Below are 19698 nucleotides of genomic sequence, written 5' to 3'. Positions count from 1 at the left end.
AGATTCCAAGCAGTAGTGCTTTGTGAATGTATGACAGCTCATCCATGTTGTGCCCTACAAATGTCTTGTAGGGAAACTCCCACGAACAGCGCTGCTGACGAAGAGACTGCCCTCGTAGAATGAGCATGTACAGATGAGTGCAGAGGTTTACCCGCTGCTTGATGACAGAAACAAATGGCTGAGGCAATCCATCTGGAAATACTCTGCTTGGAGAGTGGTTGGTCTTTTCCAGGTGCACTGTATGCTACGAATAGCTGATTAGAGCGTCGAAAAGATTTAATTCTGTCCAAATATTATTGAACACATCTTTTAACATCTAAAGGAGTGTAATGCTCTCTCTGCCGGAGTAGAAGGATGAGGAAAAAAGGATTTGAAGACTAAAGGATCATTGATGTGAAAGTCTGAAGGAACCTTCAGGATGAAATGTGGATTAGTACGCAGCAGCAGCAGCAGTCTGTCTCGTTTAAACTGTAAGAACGGCTCTTAAATAGAGAGGGCCTGCACTTCGCTGACACGTCTGGCTGATGTGAGAGCCACCAATAAAGCAACCTTCCACGAAAGGAATTTGAGAGAGGCACGATGGATTGGCTCAAACGGATGCTTCATCAGCTGCGCAAAGACAATATTTAGGTTCCACGAAGGAGGTAGTGGTGGTCTGAATGGAGGGAAAACCCTGAAAAGACCTTTCAAAAACCTCTTGATCAGATGAAAGGAATAGAGCGAGGGTGAAGCATCCAAACGTCTGTATGCTGCTATTGCCGCTAGATGTACTTTAATGGAAGAATGTGCCAGGCCTGCTTGCGCTAACTGCAATAAGTACGGCAATATTTGCTCTGGTAGTGAAGATAGTGGGTCAACCTGCCACTGATGAGACACAAAATCGTTTCCATTTGCAAGAATAAGCCTTATTAGTGCTATCCGCTCTAGCTTTGGACAAGATATCCCTACACTCCTGTGGAATATTCGAATGTGCGAACTCCCTGTGCCCAGGAGCTACGCTGACAAACGCATCGACTGCGGATCCGGGTGCCATACTTGCCCTTTTGCTCATTGTTAACAATTGTGGAAACAGTTTCAGCGGAATGTGAGGCTTGATTGACAGAACAAGTTTCGCAAACCAGTGTTGGCGCGGCCAATACGGAGCTATTAATATCAGAGTGCACGGCTCTGCCTTCATCTTTGTGAGGACTCTTGGGATCAATGGAATTGGAGGAAAGGCATAAGCAAAGATGTCTAACCAGACTGTCGAAAACGCATTCGCCCAAGATCCCTTTTGGTGATGCCAACTTGCAAAGAACTGGCATTTGGCGCTGTCTTTGTTGACAAACAAGTCTATTGTTGGTGTTCCCCACTGGGAAAAGATGTAGTCCACTATCGACTGGTCCAGCTCCCACTCGTGGCAGCTTGATTTTTGCCTGCAGAGTGCATCCGCTGTCTTGTTCTCTATTCCCAGCAAATGCACAGCTGAGTGTGATGCCTTGCTGCGAGGCCCAATTCCAAATTCTCTGGGCTTCTCTGGAGAGAGTGAGATCTTGTGCCTCCTTGTTTGTTGAGGTAATGCATCATAGTGGTGTTGTCTGTTCTTATCACTACGTGCAATCCTGAGATTTTCGGGAGTAAAGCCTGTAAAGCGAGGTACACTGCTCTGAGCTCTAGCCAATTGATAAGCATTGCTGTCAATTGCAGTGGCCACTTGCCACTTACTTTAAGATCATGTAGCACGGCTCCCCAGCCTTCCAGAGATGCGTCTGTAGTGATGGTCCACGGAGCCGGATGATTTAGGAACAAAAGGCCTATTGATAGATGATGCCTTTGAGACTACCATGTCAATGCTCTGAGTATTGCTGGGGTAATGTGTATCTGATCTTCGAAGCTTCCTGAAACCTGGAGCCATTGACGATTTAGTTGCTCCTGTAACAGGCGCATCTTTAGAGGAACTAGAGGTATGCATGATGACATCATGCCCAACAGAGACTTGAACAGGCGGACAGAAACACAGCTTTTTTTTTTTGTATAGATCTTGTTAGTGTCAGTAACCTTTGTTGCCTGTCTAATGTGGGAAACGCCATGGTGGATTGCGTGTCCAGGTTCGTCACTAAAAAGGTGATACAGCTTGCTAGCAGAGGTTTGGACTTCTCCCAGTTGATGGTCAGTCCCAGATTGATTAGTAAGGAAACGCACTTTCTTGTTGATCTGAGCGCTCCTACGTAGGTATTTGCTTTTATCAGCCAATCGTCTAAATATGGAAAAATTTGGTGTTGCCTCCTTCTAAGGAAGGCTGCGATTCGTGCTAGACATTTGGTAAATATCCTGGGAGCTGATTTTAGGCCGAAGGCAAGGACACAAAATTGAAAATGGCTGCCGGCTACGGTGAATCTCAGGTATTTTCTTTGGGCAGGGTGGATGGGAATGTGGAAGAATGCGTCTTTTAGGTCTAGTGTAGACATGCAATCTCCCTGGTTGAGGCGCAGGAGGACAGCTTGTAGGCTGATCATACGTAATGATTGCTTTAAGTAGGTATTCTGTTCCCGTAAGTAGAGGATCGGCCTCCAATATTTCCACTTTTTTCAAATGAAGAAGAACCTGGAATAAAATCCTCTTCCCTGCTGTGCTCGAGGCATCTTCTCTATAGTTCCTTTAGAAAGCATTTTGTTGATCTCCTTGAGTTGTTGTGGGTATCTTGAAGGAGTCCTGCGAGGAGGATTGGAGGGAGGCAGTGGGGTGAATTCTAGAGTGTGGCCCCATTTCACTAACTGGAGGACCCACTTGTCTGATGTGATGACTTGCCATTGTTTGAGGAATAGAGATATCCTTCCGCCTAAAACCAAAGGAGGAGAGTTAGTCGTAGCCGGCGCCTCGAATGCCGGGTGAGTTGAGCGTCCTCTACCACCAGATCTACCATAAGCTGGTTGCGGCGGCTGCCTCTGGTGGTAGTACTGACGGTACTGTTGAGAAGAGGAAGGATAGATGGAATATCTATACTGCTGATATCCTCCTCGATATGAAGGTTGGCCACGCCCTATTGCTCGAAAGGAGGGCTTTTGATTTTGTAGGGTCCCTAATGACCTTGCTGTGTCTATGTCCGACTTAATGGATTGTAAAGCCTTATCAATGTGTTTTCCAAATAACGCCTGGCCATCAAAAGGTAAGTCCAAAATCTTATTCTGCACCTCAGGCCGGAATGAGGTAGCCTTTAACCAACCTTGTCTTCTAAGAACAGCTGCCCCTGCGAGCTGTCGAAATGCAGTGGTTGCTATGTCCATTGCACAGTCAAGTTCTGCTGACATGCGTTGACCCTCTTGCAAAGTCTTGTTTGCGTCTGATTTTGCATCCTCCGGCAACTGGCTAATATGTGGGGCAATGTCTGCCCACAGCTGCCTGTCAAACCTAGTCAATACAGCTAATGAGTTGGCAGCTCTTACCACTAGGCTAGCCATAGAGGAAAACCTTTTTACAATGTTATCTAATCACCAACCCTCTGTCTAGGGGTGCGGAAATCGGGGAAGAAGAATTTTTGGACTTTCTCTGCCGCTTGAGCCACCACTGAGTCTGGATGAGGGTGTCCAGTTAGACATGCTGGTGCATCGTACTTTTTGTCTAAATGAGGCAGTACTGCTGTGACTGTAGCAGGATTGCGCATGACCTTTAGACCTTCTTCCCACAGATAGTTAACCAGCGGAATAGAGCACACAGATTTTTGGAAAGGCTCTTTAAAGTCATAGAGAAAACATTCTGTTTGTTTAGATGGCATTGGCAAACCGAAACGCTTGGCAGATCTTTCTAGGAGATTGTGAAATCCTCTGATGTCATCTGGTGGGGACTCCACCTTTGATTGATGAGGAGGAGCAGGGATGATGTATTCACCCCACTCGGAATGAGTGTCCAGGAGCTCCCCTTCATGATACCCCTCTGACATGTCCGTATCCTGAGGCAGCGTCATATCTGGAGTAGCCACCTTCGTGAGAGATAAAGAAGCTGGTCTCTGACGTGGAGTGGTAACTCCAGAGACGGGAGATGGAGGAGGTTGCTCCCCTTGAGAAGGAAAACACCTGCTGTAATCACCTAACATTGCTCGGAGGTCAGAAAATGAGGATGGAATTATATGCCCCTTGTTGGTATGGTTGTTTTTCTCCATAAAATTGAGGGTCATAGGATTCATCATACTCATCCTCTTCTTGATACTTCACGTTCAATTGGGATGGACTATGGGCTGCTCCAAATGGCCCCTCATCGTCAGTCTTCATTTCCCTCTAACAGGTGTAATGGAATAAGGGGGGTCACTGTAGGAAAGTACCATCTTGCCTGGCATGTTACTGTATGTATGTTTTAGCCCCTGTGTCACTAGGATCCTGCTAGGCAGGACCCCAGTGCTCATAGTATGTGCCCTGTATGTGTTCCCTGTGTGGTGCCTATCACGGAGGCTCTGCTAACCAGAACCTCTGTTTATGCTCTCTCTGCTTTCTAAATTTGTCACTGCAGGCTAGTGACTAAATTTAACAAGTCTCATTGGCACACTGGTACACCCTTATAATTCCCTTGTATATGGTACTGAGGTACCCAGGGTATTGGGGTGCCAGGAGATCCCTATGGGCTGCAGCATTTCTTTTGCCACCCATAGGGAGCTGTGACAATTCTTACACAGGCCTGCCACTGCAGCCTGTGTGAAATAATGGCCACGTTATTTCACAGCCATTTTTCACTGCACATAGGTAACTTATAAGTCACCTATATGTCTAACCTTCACCTGGTGAAGGTTGGGTGCCAAGTTAGTTAGTGTATGGGCACTCTGGCACTAGCCAGGGTGCCCCCACATCGTTCAGGGCAAATTCCCCAGACTTTGAGTGCGGGGACACCATTACACACGTGCACTATACATAGGTCACTACCTATGTATAGCGTCACAATGGTAACTCCGAACATGGCCATGTAACATGTCTAAGATCATGGAATTGTCACCCCAATACCATTCTGGTATTGGGGTGACAATTCCATGATCCCCAGGTCTCTAGCACAGAACCCGGGTACTGCCAAACTGCCTTTCTAGAGTTTCCACTGCAGCTGCTGCTGCTGCCAACCCCTCAGACAGGTTTCTGCCCTCCCGGGGTCCAGGCAGCCCTGGCCCAGGAAGGCAGAACAAAATATTTCCCCTGAGAGGGTGTTACACCCTCTCCCTTTGGAAATAGGTATGAAGGGCTGGGGAGGAGTAGCCTCCCATAGCCTCTGGAAATGCTTTGATGGGCACAGATGGTGCCCATCTCTGCTTAAGCCAGTCTACACCGGTTCAGGGATCCCCAGCCCTGCTCTGGCACGAAACTGGACGAAGGAAAGGGGAGTAACCACTCCCCTGACCAGTACCTCCCGTGTGTCCCAGACCTCTGCCTTCTTGGAAACAGAGGTGTTGGTGGCACACTGGACTGCTCTGAGTGGCCAGTGCCAGCAGGTGACGTCTGAGACCCCCTCTGATAAGCTCTTACCTTTCTTGGTAGCCGAACCTCCTTTTCTGGCTATTTAGGGTCTCTCCTCTGGGGAATTCTTCAGATAACGAATGGAAGAGCTCACCAGAGTTCCGCTGCACTTCCCTCTTTGACTTGTGCCAAGGATCGACTGCTGACTGCTCCAGGACGCCTGCAAAACCGCAACAAAGTAGCAAGACGACTACCAGCAACATTGTAGCACCTCATCCTGCCAGCTTTCGATGGATTCCATGGTGGTGCATGCTCTGGGGGTCACCTGCCTTCACCCTGCACTGGAAGCCAAGAAATCTCCCATGGGTCGACGGAACCTTCCCCCTGCTAACGCAGGCACCAAAAGACTGCATCACCGGTCCCCTCTCATCCTGACTAGCATGGTCCCTGGAACACAGGAACTCTTATCCAAGTGACTCCCACAGTCCATTGATCCTTCAGACCAAGTTTGGTGGAGGTAAGTCCTTGCCTCCCAACGCTAGACTGCACACCTGTGTACTGCGTGATTTGCAGCTGCTCCGGCTCCTGTGCACTCTTCCAGGATTTCCTTCTTGCACAGCCTAGCCTGGGTCCCCAGCACTCCGTCCTGCAGTGCTCAACCCTCTGAATTGGCATATGACGTCGTAGGACCCTCCTTTGTAACTCTGCGTGGACTCCGGTTCACAAATCTTCAACAAGTGCCTGTTCATGTACTTCTGCGGGTGCTGCCTGCTTCTGTGGGGGCTCTGAGTTGCTGAGCACCCCTTGTCGCCTCCTCCAAGGGGCGACATCCTGGTCCTCAGCAGCATCCAAAAACCTCTACCGTGACCCTTGCAGCTAGCAAGGCTTGTTTGCGGTATTTCCACGTGGGACCACTTCTGCAACCTTCATCTCGACGTAGGACATCTTCGATCCAAAGGAGAAGTTCCTAGTCCTCTTTGTTGTTGCAGAACTCCAAGCTTCTTCCACCTGGAGGCAGCTTCCTTGCACCTTCATCCGGTGTTTTATGGGCTCCTGACCCCCTGACAAACACCCCCCCCCCCCCTCCCCCCAGGGACACTATCGCGACTCTTGGACTTGGTCCCCTTGCCTTGCAGGTCCAGGAATCCACCTTCAGTGCCTTGCAGATGTTTGTTTTTCTTGCAGAATCCCCCTATCACAACTATTGTGCTCTTTTGGGGTAGTAGGTGTACTTTACTCCTACTTTTTAGGGTCTTGTGGTGGGTTATCTTGGACACCCTATTTTCTTACAGTCCCCAGCAACCCTCTACAAGCTCCCATAGGTCTGGGGGTCCATTCGTGATTCACATTCCACTTTTGGAGTATATGGTTTGTATTGCCCCTAGACCTATGTCTGCCTATTGCAACCTATTGTAATTCTACACTGTTTGCATTACTTTTCTTATTACTTACCTGTTTTGGGTTTGTGTACATATAACTTGTGTATATTACTTACCTTCTTACTGAGGGTACTCACTGAGATACTTGCGGCATATAGTCACTAAAATAAATTACCTTTATTTTTAGTAACTGAGTATTGTGTTTTCTCATGATATTGTGCTATATGATATAAGTGGTATAGTTGGAGCTTTGCATGTCTCCTAGTTCAGCCTAATCTGCTTTGCCATAGCTACCTTCTATCAGCCTAAGCTGCTAGAAACACCTCTATTCTACTAATGAGGGATAACTGGACCTGGCACAGGGTGTAAGTACCACAGGGTACCCACTATAAGTCAGGCCAGCCTCCTACAGTCACCTTACTAGGTGAGGTGTGTTTTGGGGTTAGTTTTTCCTGAGGTTTGTGATGTTTTTTCCTCGTCTACGGTGCATACATGGCCTTGGGCGGCGGCGTAGATGATGAACGCATGGAGATCTTGATGGAAGAGAGCCTCCTGACGAGTCTACCGTCGACGACGGTAGAGCGGATACTGTCATAAGCGCAGTCGACGGAGTGTAGACATTCATCAACGATGACGTTGATGCAGTTCGCGTCAACGGTGGGGTACCTGTTGTCGTCAGAGCAGTCGTCGACGGTGGAAATGTAAAAGTCGCCGTTAGAACAACACTCACCGACTGTCTCATCGACGATGACTCGTCGACTGCTTTTTTAGCAGAAGCAGAGGATGGTTTCTTAAAGGGCACAGAGGAGGATTTTTTTTTTATGCCTCTGAACTGCTAGCAAGACCTCTCTCCCCTTTGTTGGAAGATTTCTGAGGTGAAGAAGATGGGCTGCAGCCCTTGTAAGACCCTGAAGCAGTCTTTTTGGGGGCTTTCCTTGAGTGATGGGAGGGAGATCTTGCGTCTGATCTCGCACGCTTTGATGACCTTTTAGATGTTGAAGAGTCATCACTCTGAGTCAAACTGGATTTTCCCTATATTTTAGTTTCTGCAGCCATATCAATAATCTGCCTTCCCGATCCTTTAGAGTCTTAGAGGAAAAGGTACGACAATCCTTACAGTCCTTGGCTGAATGGTCTGGATAGAGGCAGTAAATGCAATCCTGGTGAGGGTCTTCAGAATGAAGTCTTTTCTTTCCACAGGTTTTGCCATTCCTGAAAAGACCCTTCTCCTCCTTATCAGACATGTTGAAGATGGTTTTCAAAGCAAATCAGATAAGTTTTTCTGAGAGAAAGTGTGTTGACAAGGTGTGAAGAAAGAGCAGAGCTCTGAGGAGACTCCCTAGCACAAGGTGCAGTAGAAAATCTGAGGTGCTGGAGCTCCTCTCAGGAGGATTCTAGAGGGTGGTGTCCGATTGGTGGATATTCAAGTTTGGTCCTTTTCCTAAAATGACTGATAGACTTTAAGTGAAGAGGCCTAGGGCCTTCTTGTTAATATATTTTAACACTACTTGTGTAATTTATACCGGGGGCTCCCATCTCGACGACGGGGAACGATTTAAGCATGTGAATCTATGAAAGTTCCAATACTGGAGTAAAGCAAGTGACCCTACAGTAGTGTTGACTCATGTTCATTAGTCTTGAAATCTGTACATTCCCTGGCCTGATATTACATGTCCCTGCCTTGTTGGTCTGACATGCATATTATCAGGCTCTGCCTTATATGCAGCGGGGGGGTGTGATCATGACATATGGAAAGGATGAGGTTATTTCTGCATTCATGATTACGTGTACAACTTGATTTAAGTGATGATAACCTTGTTTTCACAGAGTATAGTAACCTGTGTGATGTTCTGACAACTGCTTGTGTAGCAGGGTATTACAGATACATGTTTTTGGTCTAATGTTTTGTGCAATACAGTTTATTTTTATATAACTTGTTGTGGAGTCTCCTTTGTGTTGTATTTGTTTCACTAGTGTTGGGTGTGTTGTGCAGATGCTTTACACATTGCCTCTGGGATAAGCCTGACTGCTTGTGCCAAGCTACCAAGGGGGTAAGCAGGTATTATCTGGGGTGTGTAACCTATGCACTCTGATTAGAGTGTTGGGCTCTGGCATACCCTGGCCAACCCGAACACCCATGTCTAACACTGATGATCAGCGGTGAGGATATGACTTGCATTTGCACAACGCCAGTGACTCATTTTGCACAACAACTCTGCACTTTAAACAGGAGAATCACAAAATACAGCACTTAGACTATTAAGTCATTTGTATTTATCACCCCTACTTCATATTATTACACCTGGGACTCTTGTTTTACACTTGTTTTGTTGCACTGATGTGGCTAAAATGAAGGCAACCTTTAGTTTTGAGGAATTGGTGTATTACACATTGGATGAGTAATGAAAATGTCACTTACCCAGTGTACATCTGTTCGTGGCATTAGTCGCTGCAGATTCACATGCTGTGCATAGTCCGCCGTCTGGTGTTGGGTCGGAGTGTTACAAGTTGTTTTTCTTCGAAGAAGTCTTTTCGAGTCACGAGACCGAGGGACTCCTCCTACTTCGGTTCCATTGCGCATGGGCGTCGACTCCATCTTAGATTGTTTTCCCCGCAGAGGGTGAGGTAGGAGTTGTGTATGCTAATAATAGTGCCCATGCAATGGAACAAATAAGTATGTACAAAATTAAGGTTTAATGTAATATTTACAAATGTTCAAGATCTACTTCTAAACGGCTACAGGCTCCCGGGGAGGAGGGTGGGCGCATGTGAATCTGCAGCGACTAATGCCACGAACAGATGTACACTGGGTAAGTGACATTTTCAGTTTGGTGGCATGTGTTGCTGCAGATACACATGCTGTGCATAGACTAGTAAGCAGTTATCTCCCCAAAAGCGGTGGTTCAGCCTGTAGGAGTGGAAGTAGTTTGAAATAAAGTTCTTAGTACAGCTTGACCTACTGTGGCTTGTTGTGCAGATAGCACGTCTACACAGTAGTGCTTAGTAAACGTGTGAGGCATAGACCATGTTGCTGCCTTACATATTTCGTTCATTGGAATATTTCCTAGAAAGGCCATGGTAGCACCTTTCTTTCTGGTTGAGTGTGCCTTTGGTGTAATAGGAAGCTGTCTCTTTGCTTTAAGATAGCAGGTTTGGATGCACCTAACTATCCATCTAGCTATACCTTGTTTTGATATTGGATTTCCTGTATGAGGTTTTTGAAATGCAATAAATAGTTTTTTTGTTTTCCTAATTAGTTTTGTTCTGTCAATGTAGTACATTAGTGCTCTTTTAATGTCTAATGTATGTAGTGCTCTTTCAGCTATTGAGTCTGGCTGTGGAAAGAACACTGGCAATTCTACTGTTTGATTTAAGTGGAACGGTGAGATGACCTTTGGTAAGAATTTTGGGTTGGTTCTTAGAACTACCTTATTTTTGTGTATTTGAATAAATGGTTCTTGTATAGTAAATGCCTGAATTTCACTTACTCTTCTTAGAGATGTAATGGCAATGAGAAATGCAACTTTCCACGTTAGATATTGCATTTCGCAAGAGTGCATGGGTTCGAAAGGTGGACCCATGAGTCTTGTTAAGACAATATTGAGGTTCCATGAAGGAACAGGTGGTGTCCTTGGTATAATTCTTTTTAGGCCTTCCATAAATGCTTTAATGACAGGTATTCTAAATAGGGAAGTTGAATGAGTAATTTGCAGGTATGCAGATATTGCTACGAGATGTATCTTTATGGAAGAGAAAGCTAGATTTGACTTTTGCAAATGTAGTAAATACCCTACAACATCTTTTGGAGATGCATGCAATGGGTGAACTTGATTATTTTGGCAGTAGCAAACAAATCTTTTCCATTTACTTGCATAGCAGTGTCTAGTGGATGGCCTTCTAGCTTGTCTTATGACCTCCATACATTCCTGTGTGAGGTTTAAGTGTCCAAATTCTAGGATTTCAGGAGCAAAATTACTAGATTCAGCGATGCTGGGTTTGGATGCCTGATTTGTTGCTTGTGTTGTGCTAACAGATCTGGCCTGTTGGGTAGTTTGACATGAGGTACTACTGACAGGTCCAGTAGTGTTGTATACCAAGGTTGTCTTGCCCATGTTGGTGCTATTAGAATGAGTTTGAGTTTGTTTTGACTCAATCTGTTTACTAGATATGGAAGGAGAGGGAGAAGGGGGAAAAGCGTATGCAAATATCCCTGACCAATTCATCCATAGAGCATTGCCTTGAGATTGCTGGTGTGGGTACCTGGATGCGAAGTTTTGGCATCTCGCGTTTTCTTTTGTTGCAAATAGATCTATTTGAGGTGTTCCCCACATTTGGAAGTAAGTGTTCAGGATTTGGGGGTGAATTTCCCATTCGTGGACCTGTTGGTGATCCCGAGAGAGATTGTCTGCTAGCTGGTTCTGGATCCCTGGAATAAACTGTGCTATTAGGCGAATGTGGTTGTGAATTGCCCAATGCCATATTTTTTGTGTGAGGAGACAACTGTGTCGAGTGTGTTCCCCCGTTTGTTTAAATAATACAATGTTGTCTGTTTTGACAAGAATGTATTTGTGGGTTATCATTGGTTGGAATGCTTTCAACACTAGAAATACTGCTAACAATTCTAGGTGATTTATATGAAACTGTCTTTGATGTACGTCCCATTGTCCTTGGATGCGGTGTTGATTGAGGTGTGCTCCCCACCCTGTCATGGAAGCATCTGTTATCACGTATTGTGGCACTGGGTCTTGGAAAGGCCTTTGTTTAAATTTGTACTGTTCCACCATAGAAGCGAGATGTATGTTTGGCGGTCTATCAACACCAGATCTAGAAGGTGTGCATGTGACCATTGTGATGCTAGGCACTGTTGTAAGGGCCGCATGTGCAATATTGCGTTTGGGACAATGGCTATGCATGAGGACATCATGCCTAGGAGTTTTAAGACCATCTTTGCGTGTATCTTTTGTGTTGGATACATAGCTTGTATCACCTTGTGAAAATTTTGAACCCTTTGTGGACTTGGAGTGGCTATCCCTTTTGTTGTGTTGATTGTCGCTCCTAAGTATTGCTGTGTTTGACACGGCAAAAGGTGTGACTTTGTATAGTTGATGGAGAAACCCAGTTTGTAAAGGGTTTGTATAACATAATCTGTGTGGTGTAAACACTGTTAGCGAGTCGGTTTTGATTAACCAATCGTCTAGGTACGGGAACACGTGTATTTGCTGCCTCCTGATATGTGCAGCTACTACTGCTAGACATTATGTAAAGACTCTTGGTGCTGTTGTTATTCCGAATGGCAACACTTTGAATTGGTAATGTATTCCTTCGAATACGAACCTTAGGTATTTCCTGTGCGAGGGATGTATCGGTATATGGAAATACGCGTCTTTTAGATCTAACGTTGTCATGTAGTCTTGCAGTTTCAGTAGTGGTATTACGTCTTGTAACGTGACCATGTGAAAGTGGTCTGATTTGATGTAGGTGTTTAGTGTTCTGAGATCCAATATTGGTCTCAGACTTTTGTCCTTTTTCGGTATTAGAAAGTACAGTGAGTAAACTCCTGTGTTCTTTTGTGTTTTTGGTACTAATTCTATTGCGTCTTTTTGCAGTAATGCTTGAACTTCTAGTCCTAGAAGGTCTATATGCTGTTTGGACATCTTGTGTGTTTTCGGGGGGACGTTTGGAGGGAGTTGGAGAAATTCTATGCAATAACCATGTTGGATAATTGCTAAGACCCAAGTGTCTGTTGTTATCTCCTCCCAAGAATTGTAGAACTGGCTTAGTCTTCCCCCCACTGGTGTTGTGTGAAGGGGTTGAGTGACTTGTGAGTCACTGCTTGTTTTGAGGGGTTTTGGGCCCTTGAAATTTTCCCCGGTTTCTTGGGAATTGGCCCCATCTGTATTGGCCCCGAAAGCCTCCCCTTTGATACTGTCCCTGGTAGGTAGATGGTGTTTGTGAGGTGGTGGCTTGTGTGGCTGGACCTCAAAACCCTCCTCTGAAAGTAGTTTTGCGAAATGTGCCAAATGTGCCTCTGCCCTGCGGGGAATAGAGTGCGCCCATGGCTTTAGCTGTGTCAGTGTCTTTCTTTAATTTTTCAATTGCAGTGTCCACTTCTGGTCCAAACAATTGGTGTTCATTGAACAGCATATTGAGCACTGCCTGTTGTATCTCAGGTTTGAAGCCGGATGTGCGCAGCCATGCGTGCCTCCTTATCGTTACAGCAGTAGTTATAGTTCTTGCAGCTGTATCTGCTGCATCCATAGAAGAACGGATTTGGTTGTTGGATATGTTTTGTCCCTCTCCAACCACTTGTTTTGCCCGTTGTTGGAATTCTTTGGGGAGGTGCTCAATGAGATGCTGCATCTCGTCCCAATGGGCTCTGTCATATCGCGCTAGGAGTGCCTGCGAGTTGGCGATGCGCCACTGATTTGCAGCTTGTACTGCAACCCTTTTCCCGGCTGCATCAAACTTTCAGCTCTTCTTGTCAGGAGGTGGTGCGTCGCCTGATGTGTGCGAGTTGGCTCTTTTACGAGCTGCTCCTACGACAACTGAATCTGGTGTCAGTTGTGATGTAATAAAAGCAGGGTCTGTGGGTGGTGCCTTGTATTTCTTCTCCAACCTTGGGGATTTTGCTCTGCTTTTAACTGGCTCCTTAAAGATTTGTTTGGCGTGCCTTAGCATTCCTGGGAGCATCGGAAGGCTTTGATAATTGCTATGGGTGGAGGACAGGGTGTTAAAAAGGAAGTCATCCTCGATAGGCTCTGAATGTAGCGATATGTTATGAAACTCTGCTGCCCTAGCTACCACCTGAGCATACGCTGTACTGTCCTCAGGTGGTGAGGGCTTAGTGGGGTACGACTCAGGGCTATTGTCCGATACTGGGGCGTCATAAAGATCCCATGCATCTTGGTCATCTTGGCTCATGGTGGTATGAGCTGGCGATTGTGACGGAGTCTGTGCCAGTGATATATGAGTTGCCGGTGGTAAAGAGGGTGGTGGAGTTACCTTCTTCACCACTTTTGCTTTAGTGTTTTTTCTTGTTGTTGGAAATCTAGTTTCCATTTTCTTCTGATTGGGGGAAGGGTGCTGATCTTCCCTGTACCAGTTTGTATAAAGATCCGCTTTTGCGTGTGATCTACAGCTGTTGTTTGTAATTCCTCCTCAAATCTGTGTTTTTGAAGTTGGGAGGACAGTGAGTGTTCCTCTGAGTAGGAACTGGCTTTCGGTTCGGTTGCTGGGCGTTTTGGCACCGAAACCGTGTCTTTTGTTGTTTTCGGCTCCGAAGAGATTTTCCTCTTTTTTGGTGTCGAACCTTCTTGGCGTCGACCATCTTCGGTGCCACTATCTCTGTGCCGAGCAGGTTCGGTGCCGCTGCCTCGGTGTCGACCCCTTTCTGCGGCAGTTTCTCGGTCCCGAGATTGCTGCGTGCCTGTGTCTCGACCCGAGTCGAACGATCTCGGCACCAGCTCGCCCTTTTTCGGTGCCGATGGACGGTCACCTACTTTATGGGTTGAGCCATGGCCTGTCGGCAGTGGCGTCCCCTGGGCCTTGTCTGTTTTTCTGTGTGATGCTTGTTTCAACGTCTTACTCACGGTTTCTTCGACGTCGAATTCTTCGGAATCCGATTCGTGGATGGAGAATGTTTCTTCTTCTCCCTCTTCCTCGAACCGTTGTCCTGTTGGCGTGGACGCCATCTGCAACCTTCTGGCTCTTCGGTCTCGGAGCGTTTTTCTCGACCGAAACGCTCGACAGGCCTCACACGTTTCTTCTTTGTGCTCGGGTGACAGGCACAAATTACAGACCAAATGTTGGTCCGTATAGGGATATTTACTGTGGCATTTAGGACAGAATCAGAACGGGGTCCGTTCCATCAGTCTCGATCTTGGACGCGGTCGGGCCGACCAGGCCCCGACGGGGGATCGAAAATTACCCCGAAGGGCTACCGGAGCTCTTCAAGATTCGGCGTAGATTCTAATCTAACCCGATACCGAACGAAACAATACCGACAAATTTTCCGTTGATTCTGACTTCTGAGGAAGGGGTGGTTGTTACAGGCATTGCTTCGGTTTTGTCTTGTGGAATACCATGCTGGGCGGGGGGAGGAGGGGAGCCTTTGGGTGAGGGGGCGGAACTCTACGAGGGGCAGGGGGGGGAAGGAATCGCTCCTGACCCCAGGGGTGCAGATTCTGGGTGGAGAGACCAGTTACAGGGTAGCACCCGTAAACTGGTGGGAGAGCCGAGCAGGACAGTTGACAAGCACCCTGACAGTTCTGGGATCTGAGGGTACCACTCTCTAAAGGAGGGTACGGAACCCCAGAAAGGGAAGAGGGAGGAAAGCCTCACCTGGCTCCTGTCCAGCCTAATGGTACAGACCATTACCTGGAGGACCAATCTCAGGAGTCCTCTGAACTGCTGGGAAGTGGCGTGGAGAAAGACATGCAGTTATTGCCACACTGACTTGGCAAGTCAAACTACTTGCCAAGGCCTAAACTTTTTTCTTTTCTTTTTAAATACCTACGTCAGCCTGACTGCTCCTGCCAAGCTACCACAAGGGTGAACTGGGGGTTATCTTGGATATGTAACTTACACACCCTGACTAGAGTGGTGGGTTCTGACTGCTTAGGTGCATATCCTAGCCAATCAGAAACCCCATTTCTAACAGTGTGGTAATCAAAATTAAACAGGAACGACAGCATTCAACGTGTGTGTGCTTCACAAAAAGTGACCCACCAAACAGCCCAAAAAATGCCCTTGGATGACTAGGACGGGACTCTCGTTATACAGGCATGTGCCCTTCGTGGTTGGTTCACCAGTATATTGACCCACCCTCGTCCTCCCATTCAAAGAGACACTAAGAAATGAAACATGTCAACCAGTATCAAAGATCTATGTACTTACTTGATCTTCGACCAGACTGTATACCTTTGCACAAGAGACTAGGCCGACTATCCAACTGTCAACTTGTTTTTAACTCAAGGACTTGGAACCCTATTAAAAAGCTAACCCCACCAAGTAAACAGTTGATTTTACTTCGCATAGTTTTCCAGTCTTCTGACCAACTAACTGAACACACTCACCTTGCCAGTCTTCCACTGGTGATCGAAAGATCTCTGGCAAAGAACTCTCCCACGAGGGCAGTTGGTCATTGCAGCACTAACCCAACAAGGATCAAGCCCAATGATGAAGCATGCAATCTTTGGGTGGGTGAGCGCACGCTTCCAGTGACTTCACAGAGATCCCATTGAGAGTCTGTTTAAGTCAATGTGGAACATTATACTCCTAGATTAACTGTGTATTGAGAAACAAAAATTAAAAGAAAAAACATCCCACAGCATAGTCTTGCCACATTTCAAAAAGTATCTAGAGGATCACTCCAGTAATTCCTAAAGCCAACCCTGGCTCCTCCAACAAACCCTAACAAGATTCCTCTTTCCTCAACACGTACCACCAACGATAATGACACGTTTCCACAATGTCCAAGCAGTGACCTATAACCCTATATTATGCAGAGTACTACTTCTCTCTTATTTCTCCACTTTTTCATATCCATTACTTCAGATCAAGTCCAATCTGTAGGGGTGCCCTAAACATGGTAGCAGGATTTCGGAGGTTAGCACTATAATCAGCCACTGATATCAATACAGAATAGCCATGAGAGACTGCTACAATAACTGGCTTATAAGATCCAAATAACAAATGTAAAAAAAAAGGCTAGTCAATTCAAATACATAACTTTATTTAGAAACATTTTCAAGTAGAAAAAACCCTGTCAATAAAGTCAAAGTGGAACATGTTTCTTCGATTAAATGAACTTTTCAGGGCAACAAAAGTCTAAAAGGCCACTAGAGAATCAAAAATAGCACCACTGTAGAGGAAACAATGGCTAGTTAATCACATTTTTGGCATATATTCTTAACTGACGGGTTTTTTCTCTGGATTCCATACAGATATCATGCATTACACAACTGTTTTATAACCAAGGTTTGCTTTCTACTACATCTTTTAGGACAAATTACCATCATAATTGTTGTAAGCACATCAGGATCAATCAGTCTGAGTACTAGAAACCCCTCCCCTTCCCACCCACCAAAATCCTGCAAGATACATGGAAAGGAAAGAATGAAACAGGCTCGACAGATAGCACAAAGAGACAGTGCAAGAACAAATCATTTTAAATACAAATATTAAACTTTGACATAACATAGATATGGAAGGTAGGGTAGGAGTGTGAGGATAAACTGCTGACAACGAAGAAGGGCAACAATTGTAGAATCAAATTCATAGGCTGCTAACTCCAACTTTTAACTAGCACATACAGTCATATCTGTGGCCACATACAATGTTCATTTCAGACTGTATGGAAGGTAACTTTAAGAAAATCTTAAAACCATGAGACACTTGAGTGCCTCTAGTTACAGGCATGACGCAGACTTCATTCAAGCCCTTCGATGTGGCCTACGGATCCTTGGGTGTTCTGTGGGAGTAAGACAGTCAATCCCGCAGCACCAGCTTGGAAGCATACTTTAAATACTCTTAAGGCATTTATTTGTCAAGAAGTTCCATTTCGCTCTGATCTAGCTTAACCATTTCGGCCTTCTAGGTCCAATAAACTTCTGTTTCTCAAGTATCCATCACGGCCTGCTTCATGCACCTGTGAAATCTCCAACTTTCCTGGCCATCAACTGCATAAACCATCCTGCATCGAGAAATGCTGACACCTTGCTGCACATACTATACCTGCTAGATGTTAATACTGCTCTAAGAAATGGGAAAAAGCTCCTACTCAACCCCACTGGAAAAGGAGTGAAACTTCAGCAAGTGCACTTTAAGAGGTGAGGTCTTTTGCTTCTGAAAGAGTCCTCCGAGAATAATAAAAAAAGGGAATATTTTATACAGATAAGCACATGATTTGGGGTGAAGAATTCCAATGATTGCTAGGCTGTTTTGAGGGGCATTAATATTCCTCTTGTTCTTCCGGTGGTGCTCCTTCATCTGGTACCACAAAACCCTCCTAAAAATGCAAAAGTAGTTTGATTACTAAAGTGCAAGTGATTTAGTTCAACATTTGTCCCTGTTCCCTTAAAATTCAAGGACAAAAGTCTGAAAAACATTACTGCCCCCCCCCCCCCCCACCCCATAGTGTGTGTGGCAAACTGATTAGACAGTCTACAGCAGAGGAGAGTATTATGTTCAATTGCTGAAGTGACGGCAACAAATGACACTAAACAAAATAAATTCCAAAAGGTAGCAGTTACCAGGAATGTATTGATTTGAAAAGGAGGATGGACAGGTGGGGTGCATTCACTGTACAGCATAGGACCACCATGTACCATTAACCACTCCACTAAACGTGCTATATATCTGCTCATCCTAACACTAACTCAACTACAAAGTCAGATAAGATGCACCTGTGGCATTCGTGCAATGCGGCATTTCACTGAAGCTATTAAAAAGGTACTCCCCCATAATTAAGGGAAGTCGTCGATTGGGGTAGGAGAGGTAAGCTGGATTGGCTTGCCGGCTTTGGACTGGTACTCCAAAAGGTCCCCCCACAACAAGTGTGAGGAAAAATGTACTTGCTTTCAGTAACAGTATTTGTTGGATACTATACATTTCAGTTTGTTGCTCAGTTCCAGGAGCCAGGCAAAATCAGGAAACCTAACCCCAAGCAACAGCTCTCCAGCGATGCCAGGTACTGCCATGTGGCTTCAGTAAAAACTTTGCCTGCCCATAATATGGCTTTAAAGGCATCAACTGGCATGTATCTGGTACTCTGGCCAATGGAGAAGAACCAATAAAAACATACCAGCAACAGCCGTAGACCACACACTGCATACCTTAGGATCGTAAGCGACCAGGGAGGAGGAAAGACTGTTTGGAATCTAGAAATGGAAAATGTCACTTACGCAGTAGTGTACATCTGTTCGTGGCATTAGTCGCTGCAGATTCACATGCTGTGCATAGTCCGCCGTCTGGTGTTGGGTCGGAGTGTTACAAGTTGTTTTTCTTCGAAGAAGTCTTTTCGAGTCACGAGACCGAGGGACGACTCCTACTTTGGTTCCATTGCACATGGGCATCGACTCCATATTAGATTGTTTTCCCCGCAGAGGGTGAGGTAGGAGTTGTGTATGTTAGTAATAGTGCCCATGCAATGGAATGAATAAGTATGTACAAAATGAAGGTTAAAGTAATATATTTACAAATGTACAAATGTTGAAGATTACTTCCAAACGGCTACAGGCTCCCGGGGAGGCGGGTGGGCGCATGTGAATCTGCAGCGACTAATGCCACGAACAGATGTACACTGGGTAAGTGACATTTTCCGTTCGGTGGCATGCGTAGCTGCAGATACACATGCTGTGCATAGACTAGTAAGCAGTTATCTCCCCAAAAGCGGTGGTTCAGCCTGTAGGAGTGGAAGTAGTTTGAAATAAAGTTCTTAGTACAGCTTGACCTACTGTGGCTTGTTGTGCAGATACACATTTACTAAGCACTACTGTGTAGACGTGCTGAGGCGTAGACCATGTTGCTGCCTTACATATTTCGTACATTGGAATATTTCCTAGAAAGGCCATGGTAGCACCTTTCTTTCTGGTTGAGTGTGCCTTTGGTGTAATAGGCAGCTGTCTCTTTGCTTTAAGATAGCAGGTTTGGATGCACCTAACTATCCATCTAGCTATACCTTGTTTTGATATTGGATTTCCTGTATGAGGTTTTTGAAATGCAATAAATAGTTTTTTTGTTTTCCTAATTAGTTTTGTTCTGTCAATGTAGTACATTAGTGCTCTTTTAATGTCTAATGTATGTAGTGCTCTTTCAGCTACTGAGTCTGGCTGTGGAAAGAACACTGGCAATTCTACTGTTTGATTTAAGTGGAACGGTGAGATGACCTTTGGTAAGAATTTTTGGTTGGTTCT

At 45.6% G+C, this 19698-nt stretch overlaps 1 protein-coding gene across 3 annotated transcripts in view; it reads right to left on the bottom strand.

Annotated features, from left to right (window-relative positions):
- Positions 1-16496: 16496 nt before the first annotated feature.
- The window catches only part of MAPRE1 (microtubule associated protein RP/EB family member 1), an 84149-nt gene continuing 80947 nt past the window's right edge, over positions 16497-19698 (bottom strand). For all 3 annotated transcript variants that reach the window (XM_069243405.1, XM_069243407.1, XM_069243406.1), the window contains one exon: positions 16497-17792. In XM_069243405.1, coding sequence (XP_069099506.1) covers positions 17736-17792 — 57 coding nt within the window. In that variant the 3' untranslated portion in view covers positions 16497-17735. The remainder of the gene's footprint in view (positions 17793-19698) is intronic.

Source organism: Pleurodeles waltl, chromosome 7, assembly GCF_031143425.1.
Source record: "Pleurodeles waltl isolate 20211129_DDA chromosome 7, aPleWal1.hap1.20221129, whole genome shotgun sequence".
Lineage (NCBI taxonomy): Eukaryota > Metazoa > Chordata > Amphibia > Caudata > Salamandridae > Pleurodeles > Pleurodeles waltl.
Note: the sequence above shows the minus strand (reverse complement) of the source record. Positions and strands in the feature narration are given on the sequence as shown.